Source organism: Ovis canadensis, chromosome 1 (assembly GCF_042477335.2).
Source record: "Ovis canadensis isolate MfBH-ARS-UI-01 breed Bighorn chromosome 1, ARS-UI_OviCan_v2, whole genome shotgun sequence".
Lineage (NCBI taxonomy): Eukaryota > Metazoa > Chordata > Mammalia > Artiodactyla > Bovidae > Ovis > Ovis canadensis.
In genome coordinates, this window is record NC_091245.1 from 124,676,817 (window position 1) to 124,700,972 (window position 24,156).

Consider the following 24,156-nt stretch of genomic DNA (forward strand, 5'->3'; position numbering starts at 1 on the left):
TACGTTTTGTTTCAAGTACAGTAGAAAACCATTGATGAATTTTAAGCAAAGAAGTGTGAGGATGTTATTTATGTTTTTAAAAGATCATTCTGACACTGCTGCATTTCAAAGACACCACTAAAGATATTGAAAAGAGATGCCATAAAGTTGAAAATAATATTTATAACACATGAGCAAGCAAATGACTTATCTAAAATATACTACAAATTCCTGCAAATAAATAAGAAAAAAGACAACAATAGAAAAATTGGTAAAACACCTGAACAGTCACCTCACAAAAGGAATTCTAGGGCTTCCCCAGTGGATCCGTGCTAAAGAATTCACCTGCCTGTTCAGGGGACACGGATTCGATCCTTGGTCCAGGAAGATCTCACATGCCAAGGAGCAGCTAAGCCCAGGTGCAAAAACTAGTGAGCCTGTGCTCTAGGGCGCAGGAGCCGCAACTGCTGAGCCCGTGTGCTGCAACTGCTGAGGCCCGAGTGCCCTAGAGCCCGTGCCCAGCCACAGGAGAGGCCACCGCAGTGAGGAGCCCCACTGGCCGCAACCAGAGGGAGCCCGAAGGCCCAGCACAACCAAGAATAAATAACAAATTCTGTATGGCCCGCAAACATGGAGAGGTGCTCAACTTCATTAGTAGGTGGGGGAAAGCAAATTAAAATCACATTAAGAAACCATGACACACCCATATGATGGGCAAAAATGTGTAATACCAGGGTTGACAAGGATGTTCAAAGCAGCAGCTTTGTGAGAGTCAGTTCATAAGCCACTGTGGAAGTGTTCAGTGATGTCAAAGGCAGAATTCCATTCCTCAGTAAATACCCTGTAGAACACCTGTGTACAAGAGTACTTTTATACATGAGCATTCTTAGTTAAGAATGCTTAACTCCCGAAAAGTTAAGAATACCTAACTACCAAAAAATGGGGGAAAAACCAGAAATGGCCCTTGACTCAAGAGTGGATAACCCATTCATTTTATTAAATTAGATGTTGCCATAAGATATCAAAAATGAAAAGCACTATAGCCTAGTAGGGTTTCCCCAGCTCAGTGGTAAAGAATTTGCCTGCAGTACAGGAGATGCAGGTTCTATCCTTGGGTCAGGAAGATCCCCTGAAGAAGGAAATGGCAACCCACTCCAGTATTCTTGCCTGGAAAATCCCATGAACAGAGGAGCCTGGCTGGCTAGTCCATAGGGTCCCAAAGAGTTGGACACAACCGAAGCAACTTAGCATGCATAGCCACAAGTACCAAAAAAAGATGTCTTTGAAAATGATAAGCAAAAAAATAAGAAAAAAAATGTGTATAGTACAGTTCCATTTAGATAAAGTTCAGAAACAGGCAACACAAAATTTTGTTTAGGAATGTATATGCCGAATTGATGGCTTTTGATCAATTGATCAATAAAGAATTAATGCTTTTGAACTGTGGTGTTGGACTACAAGGAGATCAAACCAGCCAATCCTAAAAGAAATCAACCCTGAATATTCATTGGAAGGGCTGCTGCTGAAGCTGAAACTCCTATACTTTGACCACCTGAAGCAAAGAGCCAACTCATTGGAAAAGACCCTGCCTGATGCTGGAAAAGATTGAGGGCAAAAGAAGGGAGCAACAGAAGATGAGATGGTTGGATGGCATCACTGACTCAATGGACATGAGTCTGCATAAGCTCTGGGAGTTGGTGATGGACAGGGAAGCCTGATGTGCTGCAGTCCATGGGGTTACAAAGAGTCAGACACAACTTGGCAGTTGAACAACTTGCGTTTGTTAAACTAGAATGGTTGTGAACTCTGATATCAGTTATATCTCAGTTTTTTAAAAATGCCTTTGGTGGGAGAGGCGAGGCTGTCAACATGAGGGCTGTGTTCTCTTTTTCTTTTTTTTTCTGGGTATAGGGTACTTTTATTGAGGGTACACGACAAGGCAGGGCTCCCTGAGCCCCTCCCCTTCCTCAGGGCCTTGGAGATGGAAACATGTGGAGGTAGGGAGATTCTCAGTGTGGTGGAGGAGCGAGGTGGGGCAGGACTCCCCAGCAGCTGAGGAACTCCCTTCCTCTCGTATGTGTTCTCTTTTTCATCTAGGATGGTAGTTACTCACGTACCTGCTTTATATTTATTCATCCAGCTATACTTTCATGTTCTTTTCTGCATGTTTTACTTCAGCCATAAAACATTTTAAAACATGTACACTGACTCCTGCGTTCACAGTGGCGTGTGCACGGGCAAAAATGGCAGCAGAGAAAGCATAATGGAGGTGAAAGGTACTGGCAGTAGAGGCTTGGACCAGGGCCATGGTGGCAGCAGAGATGGATGCAGACAGATCCAGGAGGCAGGTCTAATGGGCTTTGTTAACAGATTGTTTCCTCTTGTTCTTTGTGATAGTTCACAAACCAGAAAAAGTCACGTGGACAGAAGCTGCTGGAACCATCCGGGATGGATTACGAGCCTATACAGCCCTGCATTACCTTTCTCATCTCTCGCCTGGAAAATCCGTGCTGATAATGGATGGAGCAAGTGTAGGTGCTAATAGTTTTGTTAAAAAACAGACCATCATGTCAATGTATGGCAAAAACCACTACAATACTGTAATTAGCCTCCAATTAAATAAATTAAATTTTTTTAAAAGACCAAAATAGGATAAACTTAGGAAATTGAGAAATGGGCCATCCACTTACTAATACAATGTATTGCCAGTTAACTTATTCACTGATTTCCTATACCAAACTCCTGTTTTCTAAAATAAGCAGCTTTTATCAATAGATAGTGTTTAGTTTCTTACTGCTTTGAATCTGCTAGTACTTTAAAAAAGCAGATAAGCCATTTTTATTCATGCCTGTTACACAAAACTTGAAATAGCTCCTAATCTTTGAAGCTAGACCCAGGTCTCCCTATTTTGTATCATATCCCTCATAATTACACTTATGTGATTAAGGTGTTTCATTTATAAATATCACACAAGATCAAAACTGTACTAATTTAAACATGTTACATATATGTAGTGATGTATAAACACCATGTTTATACATGATATATAAACATCAAAATATGAAGACACTAAAAGATTACATAAAAATCTAAAAATGTTAGATTTTGTATCTGACTGTTGATGAAAGTGATTTTTCTTTGAAAAAAAAAGGCACAGTCTTCATTGGCTTCAGCCCTGTGCCCAACATCAAGATAGTAGTTATTTCCCTGAACTTACCCACAGATCAGCAAAAGGATGGAACTTTTGAAGTGCTTTGATTTTCAAAGAGAGGTTGCTGGACTTGTATATGTACCATATAATTAGCTTAGTACATTATGCTGACCAGGCCCTTAATGGCCCATTTTTCTCTTTCCAAGGCCGTGTTCTGAATTCAGCCTGCCTGTCCTTGAGGTTATGTGCTACAGTCAGACTGGCTGGGAGTGTGTAGCACACACAGCTTTTCCTTGAGGCAGAGTCTATCAGTGTTTCCCTTTCTAATAAGCTTGTCCTATTTTTTTCTTTGTATCAGACAAGATTTTTAAATATACTGAAGTAGAAGTAAACTGTTACTCTTTATTGAAAAACAACCTAGCAGATGAATTAGACACAGCCTCCGCCCTCTCTCTGTAACCCCATTGTGTATTTCCCCCACACAGACACTTGGTACAATAGCCATTCAGTTAGCACACCACAGAGGAGCCAAAGTGATCTCAACAGCCTGCAGCCTTGAAGACAAGCAGTTTCTTGAAAGATTTAGGCCTCCTATAGGTGAGTAACAGTAGTCAACAGACTTTAATACATAAAATTTTGAAGAGATACCATATCACCTTGAAAACTCCACTTGTAAAACAAACTGCAAAATGCCAAATGCATGTCATTTTTAAAATGCACTTATGACCCAGAAAGATGTTATGGGGAGGGAGGTGGGAGGGGGGTTCATGTTTGGGAATGCATGTAAGAATTAAAGATTTTAAAATTTAAAAAATAAAAAACTAAAAAAAAAAAAAATGCACTTAGTTCCTGTGCTAAGTCCAAGGTTACATAAGTTTACATGGTAATTATTTGGGTTTTTCTGTTGTTGTTTTCTTTTGGCCACTCAGTGTGGCACGTGGATCTTAGTTCCCCAGGGAGAGGACCCACGCCCCTCTGCTGTGCGAGCACTAGACCCCTAGGGAAGTCCCAGTTATTTTTCAGAGTTTTTTCTTTGCCCCGTTGTTATCAACTAACTTAGTCAAGTTTGAATTAGGTGAACTTTGACACAGTTCAGAAACACCTGATACCTCTTTATTTTTTTAGTCAATAAGTCAAATTTTTGTATCACTTTTTGTTTCTCAACCTCTTTTACCCGGTGATATGTACCTAAAGGGGCCCACAGAGAATGAGATGGTTGGATGGCATCACCAATTCAATGGACATGAGTTTGAGGAAACTCCAGGAGATGGTAAAGGATAGGGAAGCCTGGCGTGCTGCAGTTCGTGGGGTTGCAAAGAGTTGGATACAACTTAGTGACTGAACAACAGATGTCCCTAAAGTTGCCTGTTTCCTGTGATTTGCTGGGATGGGAGATGAGCCAGTTAAACAGAAACCCAGGTCACATATAGTTTAGGATAAACAGGATATGTCATCAGCTGGGGAGCTCTTGAAAGGACTGAACCTATCCCAAAAGCAATGAACATGGGAAAGAGAAAGAAAATAGAGATTGACAGAATAGAGATGGGAATGGAATTTAGTAGACTGGAGTTAACAGAATTAACGTTGGAGATTAACAGATGAAGAGAAGAGCAGAGTGTAAGGGCCCGCAGGAAGGAAAGTAAGATTCACTGGGTGTTAATATGAATGATAGTTCCTTAAATCCTCAACAACCCTGTGTCAGAATTTAGTTTGTCCAAGGATGTGCCAGGGTGTGTACCACTAGGCCTGGAATGGGATTTGAACCCAGGCCTGTCTAACAGTAAAGCCTGGGTTATTTCTATGGTTGGGTTATTTCCATGGTTATGTTATGCTTTTGGCAGATAACCAAGAAATGGAAAGAAGGTTGAAACAGGCATTGAGAAAGGAGGGAGATAAGAAAAAAGGAAAAAAAGAAGAGATTGAAAATGGAGGGGAGGAGCATAAATAGTACTGTGGACAAGGAGCAGTTTCCTCTTGGTTAACCCTGCCCTTCCCTTCGGTCTCCCCACACCCATCCCCAAGACTTCAGTCAGTACTGGACTGACTACACCTCGAATCTGAGCAGCTCTGAGCAGAATTCTCTGAAATGAGGTGTTCAAAGATACAAAAATGAAATAGATGTATCTTCATTTTCCAACAAATTCTGAGGTTTTAAAAAAAATATTTATTTGGTTGCATCAGCTCTTAGTTGTAGCATGTGGGATCTAAGTAGATCCCTGACCAGGGATTGAACCTGGTCTCCCTGCTTTGGGAGCAGTGGTCTAGCCGCTGGACCACCAGGGAAGTCCCCAAATTCTGAGATCTTTTCGTTCTCATTGGCTTGTTCTCTTAATATAGTACTTTAAAACAACCAGTTACAGTTAGTTTTATTTTCACTAACTCTGCTTAGAATAATCCTGTTTTGTTTTTTCACCTTCAGGAATTTTTGTTTTGTTTTGGAGGGCAAGTCAGGGGATGCCGGTACAGGTTGCGATTTCTGTGACTGAGAAAGGATAAAACTGCCTCTAGTAGAGAAGTACCAAATCCAGAATAGATCTTTGTACTTTTGAGCTCTGAACTCTATTAAATCTGAACATTCTTAAGAAATTGTTTAATCTTTCAGTTCATATCTATATAGGTACATTTGTGGTTTAGAGAGTCTCAGTTCTGGCAAAACACCCTTTAGCTATAAAACAGTCCTCTGTGTCAACAGATCAACCTTGGAATATCTTATCTATAGAATGCTCATATTTTAATTTATTGACTATACCAGTTTCTTCATTTAAATTCACCCTTACCAACACTGGGGTAGATGAGTGAAAAACAGGATAATTCAGATTCAATAACTGCTTCAACCATTTAATTCACTTCAGAGATGAGAAATTTATTTGCTTTTCTTGCTCTTCCTCTGGGAGCTGTGTTGATCACATAGAGAACAGTACAATCGCCTGACTTCCTGTCCTTTGCAGCTCGAGTGATCGATGTGTCTAACGGGAAAGCCCATGTGGCTGAAAGCTGTTTAGAAGAAACAGGTGGTCTCGGAGTGGACATTGTCCTAGATGCTGGAGGTGGGCACTTTACTAAATCAGGAGTCTCTGTCATTTTTTGATTGTGATGGATAAATTTCTGGGAAAAAAACAGAACCAGGAAGTAATTACTTACATATTTATTAAGTTGAGGTCGAGAGTTTTTTTTTTATTTAACTTTTTGAATTGGAGCCTCTTCATTTTATTCCCATTTTAAGCACTGTCAGAAGAGAGAACATGATTACCTTTTAAAAAAGTATGCATGCGTGCTTAGTTGCTTCAGTCATGTCCGACTCTGCAACCCTATGGGCTATGGCCCACCAAGCTCCTCTGTCCAGGCAGAAATACTGGAATGAGTTCCTATGCCCTCCTCCCCAGGATCTTCCCAACTCGGGGACTGAACCCTTGTCTCACGTCTCCTGCATTAGCAGGCCAGTTCTTTACTGCTGGGGGCTTTCCTGGTGGTTCAGTTGGTGAAGAACCCACCTGCAATGCGGGAGATTTGGGTTCAGTCCCTGGGTTGGGAAGATCCTCTGGAGAAGGGAGCAGCTGCCCACTCCAGTATGCTGGCCTGGAGAATTCCATGGACTGTGTAGTCCATGGGGTCTCAAAGAGACTGAGTGACTTTCACTTTTACTTCTTTACCGAAGGTACCACCTGGGAAGCCCTTTGAAGTCTAGGCATGGGCATTTAAGCATCTCTACAAGAAACCTGGGGCCTCCCTGGTTGTGCTTGTGGTGGTTGTGCTCAGTCACTCAGTCACGTCTGACTCCTTGTGAGCAGCAGCCTGCCATGCTCTTCTGTCCATGGTATTTTCCAGGCAAAAATACTGGAGTGGATTGCGACCTGCCACAGGGCTTTTCCTGACCCAGGGATCGAACCTGTGTCTCCTGCATTGGCAGGCGGATTCTTCACGGGTTCAGAGGTTCTTGGACTAGTTCAGGTCTCAGTCAGTCACTTGTTTCTGCTATGGATGGCTCCTCTCTGTAGGATGGTGAGCCTCTACAGTCCCTTTTTGGAAAATAGAGAATTTTTTTGCATTTTACCATCCTTGAACTTTTGTAGTTTAACCAATAGCTATTTAACACCAAATCTCTACACACTTAGGTAGTGCCACTGCACCTTAAGAATAGGTTTCACAAGCCTGCCAGGGGATTCTATTTATATTTTGTTAGAATTTATCTTCTAAGATCATAACAAATGGAGCTATGGCCATAGCTGTTTCTTTAGCCAGCATTTTCAATATTTGAAATTAACTCAGAAAAATTTTTCAGTGGAAGTGAATGTATAGTTCATTAACTTTTCAAATGGACATTTCAATAAGTAGGAGATCATTACGTCAAAGTAGGACATTCTTGAATCTATGAGTTCCTTACTTAGGACTCAGCTTTCCCCAGAGTATTAAGCTATCAATGGTATGACTGAAATGGTCAGACTTAGTGGTGTGTGTTGTTATCTTGTCTGATTTTCAGATTGAAAGAGACGTTTTATCTTTAGTTATCTCACTTATAATTAAATCTAAAGTAAATTATATGAACAGTTTTAATGCAAAAGTGTATTTTAAGGTGTCTGAATACATGTTACCTTGTTCTAAGAAAAATGCTTCCTTGTTACATTAAAAGTAAACAACTAGTTTGAAGAATAAATTTTTATCAGATTACTATAAAATATATGTTCTCTCCCTCTTTCTTTTTCAACAATTCTTCTGTAAGTGAGGTTATATAATAAAGATGACGAACCAGCTGAAAAATTACAACTACTACCACATAAACATGATATCATCACCCTTCTTGGTGTTGGAGGCCATTGGGTAACAACAGAAGAAAACCTGCAGGTATTATCAGAAACAATAAAGCATTACTATTCCACCAATAGGATATAATTAACAAAGAATAATGCCACGTCTTTTAGCACGGTGTGGCTAAATTTGTATAAATTTTTAATTATTTCCTATTTTTAAAGAAATATAGCTTTTATTTTTTTTAACTTTAGCTGTTGGCCAAGATGTTGAAATATAGTTGAAATATAGCAGAGTTCACTTAACTTTTATTTAGTGGTTTGGAAATAATGACTTCTAAATTTTTTAATAGTATTTCAAATAAGATTTTTTTCCCTAGTAACAAACATCATGTTGACATATACTTAGCAAAATATTACTATATAAAATGACAATTTCTTAATTATTCAAATTAGAATTTACTCTATGTGTGTGTGTGTGTGTGCATGTGTGTGTAGTCTTCCATTTTTACATTTCTTCCAGTTTTACATTTCTCAGCAAAATTCAGGGATTTTTATTATGGTGATATTCACACACCAGAATTCTTACGTTCCAGTCTTCGATGATTTTCTAACATCCTCTTGAAAACGACTGGTGAGTAGCAGCTAGAAATCTCACACACACCACACACACTCACACACTGGTGAGTGGCAGCTAGAAATCTCACACACACACACACACACACACACTGGTGAGTAGCAGCTAGAAATCACACATAAACACACACACACAGATGAGTAGCAGCTAGAAATCTCACACACACACACACACACACACACACTGGTGACTAGCAGCTAGAAATCTCTCTCACACACACACACATACACACTGGTGAGTAGCAGCTAGAAATCACACACGCACACAGGTGAGTAGCAGCTAGATCACACATACATACACACACACACACTGGTGAGTAGCAGCTAGAAATCACACATACACACATGTACATGAGTAGCAGCTAGAAATCTCTCACACACACACACAGGTGAGTAGCAGCTAGAAATCACATACACAAACACTGGTGAGTAGCAGCTAGAAATCACATACACACACACACTGGTGAGTAGCAGCTAGAAATCACACACACACACACTGGTGAGTAGCAGCTAGAAATCACACATGCGCACACACACGTGAGTAGCAGCTAGATATCTCACACACACACGAGTAGCAGCTAGAAATCTCTCTCTCTCACACACACACACACACACACACAGAGGTGAGTAGCAGCTAGAAATCTCACACACACACACAGACACCCTAATACCACTTTATCACCTCTGGATTGGCCTTGCATTTTGACCTTGCTGTTTCATAATTTTGGACAATGAATTAGAAAAGAAAACATTACAGTGTACATACTGTTACTAAAGTCTGTGTGCCAATTACTTGCGATTTGGGTATTACTTACTTTGTGTAAAAATTTTTCTGACCTAAGATACCAATCATTCTCCTGCTATTAAACTCACAGTAACTGAGCGTTCTTTGTGCATTTTATCCAAGCTGGATCCTCCAGATAGTCATTGCCTTTTCCTCAAGGGAGCAGCAGTGGCTTTCCTTAATGATGAAGTTTGGAATCTGTCAAATGTACAACAGGGAAAGTATCTTTATATCCTTTTTCCTACGGATTTGAATTTCTGGCTTGAAATGTACCTTGTATTCTCATCATTAAATTCTTTAATAATGGTAATAGCTAGTTCCAAGTGTGTTATAGGTACTTATTTAAATATGAAAACAACCGTGTGAAATTTAAGTACTATTATTATCCCTCTGTCATGAGTAAAGCAGCAGAAGGATAAAAGGTTAATACACGCCCAAGGATGCAGCTGGCAAGTGCCAGGACAGGAACCACCCAAGCTGTCTTGCTCATTTCTGAAGGAGAAATCAAACTATAGGAGACATGGAAAAATTTACTTCACTTTAATCTGGCCTCAAGAAAATCAGAGGTCACCTTAAGAGACTACATCTGTACTCCTATGGTGGCACCACTGCGCAAAACATTTCAGAATATTCATCTACATTAAAGAGTTGGGGGGGCTGTTTTTAAGAATATCAGTGCTAGGAAATCTTTATCAAAGAAAGATGGATTGATTATTTTTAATGGAAGTGATTCAGTAACAAATCAAGTGTAAAACTGAATCATTCCATTTTAGTAAAAGTAATCAAGTTTTCTTGAGACTCTGAAAGCAGTTCTGAAAGAAAAGTCCAAACCTCTTTAGAGCGGGGTCAATTTAAGAATAAACATTTTGTTTCTGAGATGCCTGTCTTAAAGGCAGCTGTACCTGGTAAAATTTTTATTATTAATATATTGGATAAATATTAATACATTCTCATTACTTAATAGAGTATAATTGTGCATGAAGAGACTAACGTCTCACTGAATATCATTATTTTTATCAAACGCGCGTTGTTGCATATGCGTGCTATGTACAAGGCCAGCCTCCTCTAAAATCTATGGCAAGCTTATTTCAGAGCCTTCAAATAATAGTATGTAATTAGTATATTGCATATTTTGAGTTTTAAAGAGTTCATTTCAAAACCAGAACATCCCCTTAATGTAGTGAATGTGTGTGTTTAAAGTATTCTTGATTAAATATTTTCCTATTAAATTTGGAATAAACTTAATTTTTAACTCTCTAAAAGAATTATTTAAACTTCAGCTTTAAATAATGAAATGTCCAATAACATTGTAATTCTCAAGAATACCATGGGATGTTAATTATAGAGACACTGTATTAAAAGTAACACAAGTTAGCATGTTTTGAATCTTACGTATCTGAAGGCAGGCTGGCTGCCTCTGCCTGCATTACTTAATTCTCTCAACTGCTCTCCTTTCCCCCACACCGTAAGATTTTAACCTATCTGACAAACCCATGGACCAAGGTAAAATATGACATGTTTATAAGAAATGTTAAATTTTCAAAAATCAGAAATACATATTTATACACACACACAAACACACACACACTCTCTTACACATACCATTGGCAATTTCATTAACAGAAGAAAGTGAATTTGCAGTTACAAACAGTGAATCAGTATTCTTTAGGTCCTTTTAAAAATATCTTTAAAGCAGCTTATGTTTCTGTTTTCTCCCTTAAATTTCCTAAAGTCCTGAGTCAAACTTTAGCCCTCATTTGTGCAACCCCACCTCAACTGCATCACACGTGAGCCAGTGGATGCTTATGATTTAGATAGAGATAGCCTTCCAATTGTGTGATTATACATCATAAATAATTCTCCTGTACTATCAGTTAGGCGATGACACCCTACTCCAGTACTCTTGCCTGGAAAATCCCATGGATGGAGAAGCCTGGTAGGCTGCAGTCCATGGGGTCCCTAGGAGTCGGACACGACTGAGCGACTTCCCTTTCACTTTTCACTTTCATGCATTGGAGAAGGAACTGACAACCCACTCCAGTGTTCTTGCCTGGACAATCCCAGGGACCGGGGAGCCTGGTGGGCTGCCGTATATGGGGTCGCACAGAGTCAGACACGACTGAAGCGACTTAGCAGCAGCAGCAGCAATTATATAGACTCTCAATTCTAATATTATTTCAATTAAATGACTATAGAGTTTTAAATTTTATACTGTCTATTATTTGCATATATTAGATGCAGAGATTATTAATTTTCTTGCATACATATATCAACTAGCTTAATAAATGTGCACCTAAAGTAAGAAATATAAGTGCTAAAATTTTTAACTAAAAATTCTAATACCGTCCACTTGGGATAACACTAGTCATTACTTAAGGAGAAACATTAGGCTTCTTTCATCACTTGTCCTTTGAAGTTTTATGCTCTACTATGTCACTCTCTCTCAAATCACTTCCCCCATTTTCCTGGTTTAGAGGTAGACTTGGACAGCTTACATAATTTGTTACAAAAATAGGTGGCCTGCCTAGCATCCTCTGCTTATCAGATAGTTTTATTTATTCTTTTGCATTGTCACCTTAACAGTCTTTTCCAGCTACGTATCTTAAAAGATGTGATGGAGAAGTTATCAACTGGTGTTTTTAGGTATGCTAAACAACCAAATCATTGTTCTTGTTTATTTTTCTATTCTCCAAGAGATAAAATGGGCATTCCCTTTTTTGTTTCAGCTTTCTCAGTATACTTGTTGCCACCAAATGTTACATTTTGCTTAGATAAACAGCTGCTGTGTATCCTGTGATACACCATTAAGTAATTACTCCCTAAGATATAAGTGGTTCATGAGTTTTCTTTACTGCATTCCATACTGTATCAGCCCCTTCACTTATCCGCATCACCCCTCCCAAAGCAATTTGAAATAACCCATAGGTAGACAGGAGGAAAAAGTACAATTTTTTTCAGCTGAATCTGTTTATCAAAAAAGAGGAATTAAAAAAGGGAATGGAGAGAATGGGTATTTTCCCCTTTCAAAATCTAACCACTTTTAATAGTGGAAATATTAATGGACAAATTTTATTTAAAGTAATAGAGTTGAACTACAGCAACTGTCAACTACCCTGCTGTGCACTCTCCTCATCCTTAACTAGACATTTCTAATAATTTCATTTTTCCTCAGACCTCAGTTGGATGAACCCATTCCACTATACGAGGCAAAAGTTACCATGGAAGTTGTTCAGAAAAACCAAGGAAGAAAGAAGCAAGTTGTTCATTTTTAATATTCTCTCTCAGACCTCAGCTGGATGAACCAGTTCCAGTGTTTGAAGCCAGGGCTTCCTTGGAGATTGTTCATAAAAGTCAAGGAACCTAAAAGCAAGTTTTGTGTTTTTAAACATATTTTCCTGCTGAAAAAAGATGCTCATTTATTTGAAGTATTTGAAAAAAATTATCGTACAGACGGTCGAGACAGTTGTAAAATTTAACATCTAAAGGGAATATTCTGAAAGCCTTTTAAAGTATTGTCTCTATATATTTGCCTCTTATAAATTCTTTACATGAAGAAAAACTGTCATCGGAATCCACACTATGTCGACCAAGCTGTTGGGAGTCTTGCTATGTCAAAATACTTTTCTGATCAGCTCTTTTCTCAATACTTACCCTCTTTAAACATCCTTTGCTGTCGTAATTTAATACTTGGAATATATTTTCAAGTATCAAAGGATCTAGCCAAGAGAAAGCTAAATTTTTTTTTTTACTTCAAGTATTCATTCACTCCAGGGTTTCCTCAGGATGGAACCAGAGCAACACTAACGCGCCTGTGACCTCTACAGTGTTTGCGTGAATGGCTGCAGCGGCGATGCCGGCTGGGGCCGCTTTGGGGGTCGGGAGGGGAGGCCCAAGCCCCTCTGCAGCCCTGGACGTCGCCACTGAGCTCCGGAAGCTTACCGAAGCGGCAGCCCAAGTGTGACGTCTCCTTTCTTCCTGGCGCCTCGCTGCGGATTTAAATAGCACTCGGCTCTCCCGGCGCGCTTCCCAAACACCTAGCCCTGGGATGTCAGGCTGGCGCGCCCGGAGAACGTCCTGGGACACGCGACAGCAGCGCTTCTCGCGCCACGGGAGGAACATGGCTGGGGCGGGCCCGGGCGAACGTCAGAGGCTCTGGGCTGGGGGGCCGCGCGAGGGCCCCATCGCGCACGCGCCGTGAGCGGCTCGGGGGCGGGGTCACGGCGGAGGCGGAGCCCGGGCGCGCGGGAAGCGCCTGCCGGGCCGGCCCCCTCGGCCTCCGCCGCGCGTCATGGCCGTGTCTGTGCCCGGCTATTCGCCCAGTTTCAAAAGGCCTCCCGAGACACTGCGGCTGCGACGGAAAAGGGGTCGGAGGCTCGGCGCCGCCTCGTCGCCCGCGGAGCGGCCCGAGCCGGCGACCCGCCGCGCCGCCCGAGCGGCCGGGCTGCCCCTCCGCCCGTTCCCGGCGGCGGGTAGAGGCGGCGGCGGCCCGGCAGGGGCCCGAAGGAACCCCTTCGCCCGCCTGGACAACCGGCCACAGGCCGCCTCCGAGCCTCCCGAGGGCCCTCCCCGCGGCCAGCCGGAGGCGCCGAGCCCGGTGAGTGTCCTCGCGCCTGGGAGCCGAGGGGGCTCTTGTAACAGTCCGGGGGTCGATTCGGCCTGAAGTAGAGCTGGCGGGCTCTCGCGTCCCGGGAGGGAAATGGTCACCGAGTTGAAGTCGTCCGCTGCCTCAGGGTGCCCGGGGGTGGGGGGTGGGGGGCGGCGTGAAGTGCGCTCCGCGAGCGGCCGCGGGGCGTGCGGGGCTGGCCGGTCCCGCGGAGCGGACCCTGCATCTCCCGCGCTCCCGTCCGGTGCCCGGCCTGCGGAGCCTAGGCGGCCGCCGTGGGGTGGGAAGGGTGAAAGGTCAGTGGGCGGGTGGCTCCGAGTCGTCCTGGAGCCACCCGGGGAAGGCCCCCGTTTGAGGGGAAGAATACAGGACCCTCTTTCCTGCGGCATTCAGTGCGTCTCTTCTGTCGCCTTCCAAATTATTCTGGATTTGGAGGAATGGTGAGGATTGATCAAGGGGTCAGAATTTACCCCATGAATGATTTGTCTTACTCCAAAACCTTTTGGATCTTTTGAGTTGAGATTATTGATCATTGAGTTATCAGTTGTGCAGACCACCTGCCTTCTTCCCCGTGCGTTTTGTGACACTCAGATTTGGGCTCCTGTGAATTCCTGGGTTTATTAAGAAACTTGTATGCCAGGTGAAGTTCTGCAGGTTTAAAGCGAACTCCAGCATCATTTAGAATTTAAAAGGACCATTTTTTTCACCTCAGTTTTTAGATTCTAATCAAGAAAATGATTTGCTTTGGGAAGAGAAGGTTCCTGAAAGAAGAGCCATTACAGAATTACACCAGGTAATACTTTTGAAATGTCATTAGAGTGTATGTTTTTATAAATTCAGACTGCTGAGAAGCATTGTACTTGGAAAATCGTTTACCAGAGAGCCTTGTGTGATCATTTCTACTAGACTTGAAAGGACCGCCAGCATCAGCCTTGATAAAGGACTTTGTATGTAGTAGTAACAGTTTATCATGGCACCAGTGCTAAAGCAGATTTAGAGGTGAGGTTTCTTTTTCATAGGTAGTGACAAGTCCAACGCATCACTCAGAACTAGTGCCTCCAGGCTTATCCCACCCTGAATCTTCAAACCAAGTCCCCAGATGAGTTCCACAGCTGGTGGCATATCACTAAACCTCCGTCCTACCCCCTCAACACCACATGCTGCTCTCGACCCCATTCCTCAGCTACTTCCTTGGTGATGGTTTGTCCAGAGGGGAGCAGGCTAGAAGAGTTCCCCCAAGACCCAGTCTCCCTTCCTTGCAAGTAAATGGCCTTCAGGTCGGTTGGAAATGGTTCCCCCTTCCCTATTATTTTTAAATAGCATCACTTAAAAGAGTCATTTTAATGTGGAGAACAGTGACTGGACAGCAGACAGTTTGGGGGAAATGTTTGAGGCAGCGGACACTTCTTCAACCAGCCTGAGAGGCTGATCAGAGGCCAGATTCCCTGCAAGGAGCAGCTTAACCCTGGCTCCAGAGTTTGGGAAGCTAAAAATGCTTGGAAGATATATGTTTTGACAGCAGTATCAATAGCAGATTTTTAAAAATTATGATCATGAAAATAGTATTTCTTTTGCGACTAAACTATGTATAACTATAATAAAAGGTGAAAACTGCCTTTCCAACACTACCACCACCCCCAACAACAACAAATTCCCACTTTCCAGAGGCAACGTCACTGTTAATGGTTTAGTATAGCTCTTTCTGGACGCTTTCACAGTGTGTAATTAGTTTCCAGTGTTATTTATTGTACAGTTCCTAACATTTTGAGATTTCAGTAATCATGAGCATGTTTCGTGGATGACTCCTGTAGATGGAAGGGTTTTTTCCTTAGTACTCTACTAATTTTTGTGTTCTTTGTTTTCTAAAAGACTCCTCATGTATCATTCTCCGAATCTGATATTCCACCCTCAGAAAGTACTGAGTTACCTGTGGACTGGAGCATTAAAACACGACTCCTTTTCACCTCTTCTCAACCCTTTACCTGGGCAGATCATTTGAAAGCCCAGGAAGAGGCTCAAGGTATCATCCAGCATTGCAGGGCAACAGAAGTTACTTTGCCTCAAAGTATACAGGTAATCCTGTGAGAAAATAGCTAATGCTTTAAAGTAACAAATGAAGTATAAAAAGTACTTCTCTGCAAACTGTCAGCGACATTTCCTTCCATTAAGTTTTTCTTTGGACATTTAAGACACAGAGAAGTGGGAAATTATTTTATTTTCCAAATGCCACACTCATATACTTTTTAAAATCATACTGAGTAACTGTCTTAAATTTATAGACCTGTCCTGAGAATTACTCGTTGTTGCAGGCAAGAATTGTTTGAACTAAACTATTCATTTTAAGGCCTTTTGCGAGAAAAAAAAAAAATAGAAGGAAATGAAAAGCAATTGAGGAGTAGGATTGCAAAGAGATTTTACTGGTTTTCTCATATACTGTATACTGTGTTTTTTAAATGCGCTCTTACCCGCTTGGGCAACAGTCTGTTGTAAATTTAGTAGAGTTAATGAGTTCTAGAAAGGTTTTCGAAAATGTAATTACCATTACTTTCAAGCAGCTCAACTCAAACTAGGTTAAAAGAGATTACCTTGGTTACCTCTTTTTTAATCAGTAGATCCTGGTGATTTGTGATTGGGACTATCTGTTTTTACTGGCTACTTTTGAAAGCGTTTTGAGGCAAAGGAGTTTAATATAGTGTTACCTACACACACGCACCTCTGCCCTGGTGGTAAAAAATGATCATCATTGTTCTCAAGGATGGTGGAGACAGGCAAATGTTCCTCTCTATGTCTAGGTGTCCTTCTGATATGTGGGTTAACAGACTGCAATTGCTGGCAAGGAACGTTTTCCCGAACAATAATAAACTACACTTTAGCTTCTCTAACTGTTGTTAACACATTGTTACAGAAGAATAAATGTTTGGTATATTCAATGTCTTTTTAATTAAATTCTGTGTTTCTAATGGGGCAAAAACTGTCCAATACCATCTTTGGATTTTAGGATCCCAAACTCTCCACGGAGCTCCGCTGTGCTTTCCAGCAGAGCCTCATCTATTGGCTCCACCCTGCCTTGTCTTGGCTGCCATTGTTCCCTCGTATCGGAGCTGACAGAAAAATGGCTGGAAAGACAACTCCATGGTCAAATGATGACACCTTGCAACACGTGTTAATGAGTGACTGGTAAGATGAATAAAAATTTGTGAATCTCATAGTGAATTTTCATTTTAGCAGTATTCTTTCCTTATTTATGATGTGTAATTGGACATTAGTTGATGGATTTTTCTGTCCTTCTGAATTATTTTATTAAAATGTTAATAATTAACTGCTGGAGAAGACTCTTGAGAGTCTGTTGAACAGCACGGAGATCCAGCCAGTCCATCCTAAAGGAAATCAACCCTGAATATTCATTGGAAGGACTGATGTTGAAGCTCCAATATTTCGGCCACCTGATGCTAAGAGCCAGCTCATTGGCAAAGACCCTGATGCTGGGAAAGATTGAAGGCATAAGAAGGGAGCAGCAGAGGATGCATTGGTTCCATAGCATCACTGACTCAATGAATGTGAATTTGAGTAAACTCCCGAAGATAGTGAAGGACAGGGCAACCTGGCATGCATAGTCCACGGGGTCACAAAGAGTCGGACATGACTTAGCGAAAAACAACAGCCATGACTACCAATTTAAACTGATTTAAATTGTTTACTTTTGGGGAATTCCCTGGCAGTCCACTGGTTAGGGCTCGTAGCCCAAGTTCAGTCCTGGTTAGGGAACTGAGATCCTGCATTTTGCGTGGTGCAGGCCACTCCCTGCCAGAGTTTTTTTTTCTCAAATTGTTTACTTGTTTAGCTCTTATTCACTCCTTTTTCCCCCCTTTGGCTGCATTGCAAAGCTTGTGGGATCTTAGGTCCCCAACCAGGGTTAGAACCCATGCAACCCTGCAGTGGAAGCCAGGAGTACTAACCACTAGGCTGACAGGAAATTTCCAGCTCTTATTCTCTTTATGTAGTTACAGAATGTATATAAGTGTTTGATGACTATATAGAGACATAATTCTTTAATATTACTTCTTGTTAGTGGCTGTGTTTCTTCTCATCAGTAGAAGCTGCTTATTAAAAGTCAGCAACCTGATATCAACTGCTTTGTCTAAAGAAAAAATGGCAAGCATTTAAATGTTAAATGCTACTTGTTAAAGTATTTAGAATTCATCAGTGAGTCCCGTGACCAATTTCAGTCCTTTAAAAAGCCAAGTTCTATGTCATGGGAAAAATTCAGACCATTACCTGTAATAATTGTGTTTAAAATCAGGTGAGGATCAAGTGATATAAAAATTTTCAACATTGAATTGACATTTTAATAATTCCTAAAGAAAAATATTTTTCTTCATAGGTCTGTGAGCTTTACTTCTCTATATAACCTGCTGAAGACAAAACTTTGCCCTTATTTCTACGTTTGTACCTATCAGTTTACTATCCTGTTCCGTGCAGCAGGATTAGCAGGAGATGATGTCATCACAGCTCTCATATCTCCTACAACTAGAGGTATAAGAGAAGCTATGAAAAACGAAGGTAAAACTATACCTTTAAAGTGAGAATACCAAACTGTAAACACCTTAAAAGTTAAAATTTGAACTGTCTTCTAACAGTTGAATTATCTTCTACAACTTTTATCTTGTTACTTTAAAAATTACTTCATTTCTTCACTTTGTTTTTTTTTAGCATTTAATTAAGTTATCTGTTGTACATAGCTTTAAGTTATATTCCCTTTCTTGTCTCTAAACATATATCAAGCTGAAAAGTCCCAATCTGAATATACTCCTGTAGAATTTCTTTTATAGTACAGATTATCTACACTCTTCTAATAACTTGATTAATAAACTTTGTCAACACATTAGTAGATCATGAAGTCTGTTCAGTGGACTTATTCAGTACTTTTTTAAAAAAGGAAATAGAGTAATATATACTCGATGAAAGATTACCAAGTATAGTGAGAATGTATATTGTCCACAACCATTTGTTTCAAGGAGATACTTGGGTATTGTGAGCTGCTGTCAAGAAAGCATGGAAAACACTGCCTTAATGATCAAGTGTAGAAACTCATTTTCAAATATTCTCTACAAGTCAATAAGACTGTTAATTCTTTCAGAGTATATTAAATATAACACAGTTACACTTTTCTTTTCTCATGTAGATATTGAGTTTTCTCTGCCTTTAATAAAAGAAAATGGCCCTGAGAAGAGGAAAGCGTCTGGAACAGGCTTGCAACATGGGGAGTATGTGATTAAGATAACCTTTTACATCATCCATGTGCCATAAGGATTCGATGTTGAGGAAACAGCGTTATGAAATGTGAACCCTAACTAACTGTAGCAATGTCCTAGGGAGCAAGCCGTCAGTGATGAGGATGAAGAAGAAGGTTTTTCCTGGCTGGAAGAGATGGGTGTGCAAGATAAAATTAAAAAACCAGACGTACTTTCTATCAAGCTGTATCCTTTCAGTTACTGTTAACTCAGATTGAGTTTCACTGAATTCAGTTAGTGAGCAATGTAACTTTTTTTGTTTTTTTTTGATGAGGATGTAGGATCTTAGTTCCCTGACCAGGGATCGAATCTATGCCCCCTGTAGTGGAAGGTCAGAGTCCTAACCACTGGACCACTAGGGAATTCTCTTGAGCAATGTAATATTGACTGGAAGTTTTCTTTTACTGTTATCTTAAAGTATCCTTAAGATCATATTCAAACTTAACTTCCCCACATGACATTAAAAAGCAAACCCGTAAGAGCAGTAAAACAAGAAAAATCGAAGTTTTTTTAAGTAAAAATATTCCGTTTTGGGGAGGGGAATGGAATGGATTTTTGACTAAAGAAGAAATTCATTTTTCTCAGGAATATCAATTTCTAGCAGATTCAGATGGTCATAAAGAAATGATTTTGATTATTAGGATGCCTTATAATTGCAAGGGCTTCCCTGGCAGCTCAGATGGTAAAGAATCTGCCTGCAGTCAGGAGACTTGGGTTCAATCTCTGGGTCGAGAAGATTCCCCTGGAGAAGGAAATGGCAACCCACTTCAATACTCGTGCCTGGAGAATCCCATGAACAGCGTAGCTGGCAGGCTACAGTCCATGGGGTCGCAAAGAGTCGGACCTGACTGAGCGACTAACACTTTCACTTCACTTTCATGATTGCAGTGAAGAGAATTAGCAAGAGCATTTCATTTGGAGTAGGGAAAAGGGTTGCTGGTGAGTCAAGATTAAGATAACTGCTGTTACTGTTGGTATGGGATTTGTATTTATAATTTCCTTGATTGTCATGTTCAGGCGTAAAGAGATACATGAAGTACAAATGGATCACAGACCAGAGTCTGTTGTGTTGGTGAAGGGAATGAATACCTTTACACTGCTAAATTTTTTGATCAACTGTAAGAGTTTAATTGCTACCTCAGGTCCACAGGCAGGACTTCCACCAACCCTCTTATCCCCAGTAGCTTTCCGAGGTGCCACAATGCAAATGCTTAAGGTAATAAAAAGGAAAGAAATTCTGTACTAATTGTCATCACCTAACTTCCAAAGACATATTTCCCCCTTTTTTGATAGGATGAATTCTTGGTTTTTTTAATAGCTCAACTTCTTTATAGGGGCTTTCCTGGTAGCTAAGTGGTAAAGAATCTGCCTGCAATGCAAGAGACATGGATTTCAACTCCTGGGTCAGGAAGATCCCCTGGAGGAGGAAATGGCAACCCCCACCAGTATTCTTATCTGAAGAATCCCATGGACAGAGGATCCTGGAAGGCTACAGTTCATGGGGTCATAGAGTCGTAAAGAGTCAGACACAACTGAGTGACTAAACCACAACTTTTTTACATGGTGCACATTTTCTTTGCTGTGAGTAAAAAAAATTCCTTGATATAAAGTTGTTTCAAAGGAATTATATGAACTATATTAATTATTTGAAATGTTGTATTTGAATTATTGCCATAGGAAAAGTTGCTTAATTTCATTTCATCTTTCTGAACCACTGAAAGAGCCAACCAGGAATATTATGTTAAATTACATTATTGTTTAGTCACTAACTCGTGTCCAGCTCTTTGTGACCCCATGGACTGTAGCCTCACCAAGCTCCTCTGCCCATGGGATTTTTCCAGGCAAGTATACTGTGAGTTGGTTGCCATTTCCTTCTCCACGGGATCTTCCCGACCCAGGGATCAAACCCGCATCTCCTCCCTTGGCAGGTGGATTCTTTACCACTGAGCCACGGGGGAAGCCCCATGTTCAAATTATGGGAGGTCTCAAAAACTGGATCATGGTTAAGTGAAAAGAATCCCTCTCCATATTGTTGAAGAAATACACATGCAGTTTTGATGTGAATTACATGGTGAATAACAGCAACAGAATCTTTTTATTTTCCTAATATTATGCATTGAATGTGCATTAAAAAACCACGAAGGATACCATTACTAGAAGTTATTTTCTTTAGAACTAGTACTGGAAGCTGAGAATTTCTGAACAGGTTTACTCAACGAAACTTTCTTGTGGTGGACCTTATGAACTACTTTTGTTCCCTAACTGTTAAAGAGAAGAATACCCAAATGAGAAGTTATTGATCACATTTTTAGCTGGGGACAAAAGCTTGAGAGATGGTACCATAACTTTCTTTAAAATTTTATTGAAGGCTCGAAGTGTGAATGTGAAGACACAAGGTCTTTCTGGCTACAGAAATCAGTTTAGTTTGGAGATTACAGGCCCCATTATGCCTCACGCTCTACACTCTGTGACGATGCTACTCCAGTCTTCACAGAATGGGTCGTTTTCTGCAGGACTGTATACACATGAGCCAACTGCTGTATTTAATATCTGCCCACCAAAGGATAAAGTAGTGGATAAGGTAAGTAGACAGTGGGTAAACAAATCTAGTTGAAGTCTTCTCAAACTACATAAAAGTGAAAGTCGCTCCGTCCTGTCTAACTCTTTGTGACCCCATGGACCATACAGTCCATGGAATTCTCTAGGCCAGAATACTGGAGTGGGTAGTCTTTCCCTTCTCCAGGGGATCTTCCCAACCCAGGGATCGAACCCAGGTCTCCTGCATTCTGGCAGATTCTTTACCAACAGAGCTGTCAGAGAAGCTCTCAAATTACATGGATGGAGGAAATCAGTCATTTGTGATGAGCCAAACTGATGTTCTAAGTTATTAAACTGTACTAAGTATTAATTAGCAAGGGGAAGGGAAAAATGACTTTTTTTGAGGAGATAAATTCTGTGAATTCACACTGTTGTAGGAAACATTTACTGAAGAACTTCCCTAACAAAAGGCGTTATTTTCGTTGTCCTTTCAGATGCAGAACTGCCTGATTCCTTTTATAAATTATTATTGGAAGATTAATAATTATGGATGTTATTTAACCCCCGTGCCTTTTTTCTATGTTAAGTTTTTCTTAGATGCTGGGGGGAGGTGGGGGAGAGTGCTACTTGGTAAGTTTCACGATACAAAAGTTTCTAGATACGTATCACACACTTTAAAAACTGAAGTATCAGTTCAGTCGCTCAGTCGTGTCCGACTCTTTGCAACCCCGTGAATCGCAGCACGCCAGGCCTCCCTGTTCATCACCAACTCCCGGAGTTCACTCAGACTCACGTCCATCGAGTCCGTGATGCCATCCAGCCATCTCATCCTCGGTCGTCCCCTTTTCCTCCTGCCCCCAATCCCTCCCAGCATCTGAGTCTTTTCCAGTGAGTCAACTCTTCGCATGAGGTGGCCAGAGTACTGGAGTTTCAGCTTTAGCATCATTCCTTCCAAAGAAATCCCAGGGCTGATCTCCTTGCAGTCCAAGGGACTCTCAAGAGTCTTCTCCAACACCACAGTTCAAAAGCATCAATTCTTGGGCGCTCAGCTTTCTTCACAGTCCAACTCCCACATCCATACATGACGACCGGAAAAACCATAGCCTTGACTAGATGGACCTTTGTTGGCAAAGTAGTATCTTTGCTTTTCAGTATGTTATCTAGGTTGGTCATAACTTTTCTTCCAAGGAGTAAGCGTCTTTTAATTTCATGGCTGCAGTCACCATCTGCAGAGATTTTGGAGCACAAAGATGAAAGTCTGTTTCCCCATCTATTTGCCATGAAGTGATGGGACCAGATGCCATGATCTTCGTTTTCTGAATGTTGAGCTTTATGCCAACTTTCACTTTCAAGAGGCTTTTTAGCTACTCTTTGCTTTCTGCATTTGCCTTTAATTTTAAACGTAGATTTTTATTTATAAGGCCTTTTAAACTTAGCAGTTTGCCAGACTTGTAAAAATAACCAAAATTAGAATTTGGGGATGCTGTCATTGTGTAGAAATTCTCAGGGTGAGCTTCTACTGATCATGATAAATTTGCCTTTGTAATAATCAATGAGAAATCTGTCAAAGATCCCATGTTAATTTTTAAAACTCAGTGTTCAGACTCATGCTTTTTACTGACTTCCTTACAAATTTTCACAGGAGGCTGTTCATGAGGAGCTTGCCAACTGTGGATTGCACCCTAAAACTTTGGACCACCTTTGTCAAACACCAATCCTGGGAAAACTGTCCTTACGGCATGTGGAAATGAGTGACTACATTTATAACTGGAGATCCTGAACACCAAAGTAAGCCTAAAAGGAATCTGTGAGGAAAAAACCCTTCTAGCACGGAAATTCAAGATTCTTATACCTTTGGCTTTAAAGTTCACTTTGGAAGTTACCCAAATGTTTACAAATATTATTCTTTCACAGTAACTTTTTATTACATGCACTAAGCTTAAGAGTAGGATTAAGGTTTTGAAAATCATTTTTACTCTTTTGATGAAGATAAAACTTTTTTAAAACTTGAATGAAAATTCTAGGTCCATTAATTATAAATGGTAGAAAAATAAGTGTTTCATTGCAAATGGAAATTGAGGCTTAGGATCAATTATCTTGAGAGATTGTGAGTAACAGCATCGGGGCAAAATGAACAGTTGGCTTAGGAGACAGTCAGCTTATCTACTGGGCTGATTGATGGTGCTTCCACCTTAGCTGGTTTCCTGCCTGTTTATGATTCCTCTGTTCTCAAATACTTGTTTTAATGCGTGTTCATTCTGATTAGGGTATTTTGTATTCCGTATAGAACAGGGTCAAGAGTTGTAAAGTTCGCTCAGCTGTCATAACAAAGCAGTATTTAATATGTTCTTGTAGGTTATTTGTGTGTGTATATATATACATATATCATTCAAATTTTCTTAAATAAAAGTGCTTAGAAATCAAAAGCATTG

General features: G+C 40.7%; 2 protein-coding genes and 1 long non-coding RNA gene across 12 annotated transcripts in view; 2 read left to right on the plus strand and 1 right to left on the minus strand.

Annotated features, from left to right (window-relative positions):
- CRYZL1 (crystallin zeta like 1) overlaps positions 1-12,851 on the plus strand; it is a 36,734-nt gene extending 23,883 nt beyond the window's left edge. For 3 of the 7 annotated variants that reach the window (XR_011248435.1, XR_011248434.1, XR_011248432.1), the window contains 8 exons: positions 2,377-2,510; positions 3,616-3,727; positions 6,079-6,177; positions 7,848-7,969; positions 8,396-8,506; positions 9,416-9,521; positions 11,890-11,935; positions 12,465-12,851. Coding sequence is in view for 4 of the 7 variants with exons in the window: in XM_069549194.1 (XP_069405295.1) it covers positions 2,377-2,510; positions 3,616-3,727; positions 6,079-6,177; positions 7,848-7,969; positions 9,416-9,521; positions 11,890-11,935; positions 12,465-12,564 (719 nt within the window). In the remaining 3 variants the exon portion in view is untranslated. Of the gene's footprint in view, positions 1-2,376; positions 2,511-3,615; positions 3,728-6,078; positions 6,178-7,847; positions 7,970-8,395; positions 8,507-9,415; positions 9,522-11,885; positions 11,936-12,464 lie in introns of all 7 variants that reach the window. The other 4 variants (XM_069549194.1, XM_069549177.1, XM_069549184.1 and 1 more) reach the window with 2 other exon arrangements.
- Positions 5,968-13,488, minus strand: LOC138418220 (uncharacterized). 2 transcript variants are annotated; one of them, XR_011445939.1, is made up of 4 exons: positions 13,232-13,437; positions 9,382-9,490; positions 7,017-7,146; positions 5,968-6,355 (listed from the first exon to the last, which is right to left on the minus strand). It is a non-coding gene; the product is annotated as an uncharacterized lncRNA (long non-coding RNA). The 2 variants fall into 2 exon arrangements; XR_011445938.1 differs by lacking the exon at positions 7,017-7,146 and having other exon boundaries at positions 5,968-6,235; positions 13,232-13,488.
- Positions 12,940-24,150, plus strand: DONSON (DNA replication fork stabilization factor DONSON). Of its 3 annotated transcripts, XR_011248413.1 has the most exons (12): positions 12,968-13,886; positions 14,608-14,688; positions 15,765-15,968; positions 16,894-17,072; positions 18,277-18,455; positions 19,078-19,159; positions 19,268-19,372; positions 20,204-20,402; positions 20,521-20,767; positions 20,864-21,027; positions 21,555-21,767; positions 23,367-24,150. XR_011248413.1 is itself a non-coding variant. In XM_069549008.1 (10 exons), exons 1-10 carry the CDS (start codon positions 13,581-13,583, stop codon positions 23,502-23,504), a joined length of 1,686 nt encoding a protein of 561 aa, XP_069405109.1. In that variant the 5' UTR covers positions 12,940-13,580; the 3' UTR covers positions 23,505-24,150. The 3 variants fall into 3 exon arrangements, 1 of the variants encoding a protein (XP_069405109.1); XR_011248412.1 differs by lacking the exon at positions 20,864-21,027; XM_069549008.1 differs by lacking the exons at positions 20,521-20,767; positions 20,864-21,027 and having other exon boundaries at positions 12,940-13,886.
- The last annotated feature ends 6 nt before the right edge of the window (positions 24,151-24,156 follow it).

Excerpts from the sequence above, each read along its gene's own strand:
- DONSON (XM_069549008.1), top strand. The coding sequence starts at position 13,581 with ATGGCCGTGTCTGTGCCCGGCTATTCGCCCAGTTTCAAAAGGCCTCCC. Across the intron at positions 15,969-16,893 it reads CTTTGCCTCAAAGTATACAG|GATCCCAAACTCTCCACGGA; the intron begins GTAATCCTGTGA and ends TTTGGATTTTAG. Across the intron at positions 21,768-23,366 it reads AGGATAAAGTAGTGGATAAG|GAGGCTGTTCATGAGGAGCT; the intron begins GTAAGTAGACAG and ends AAATTTTCACAG.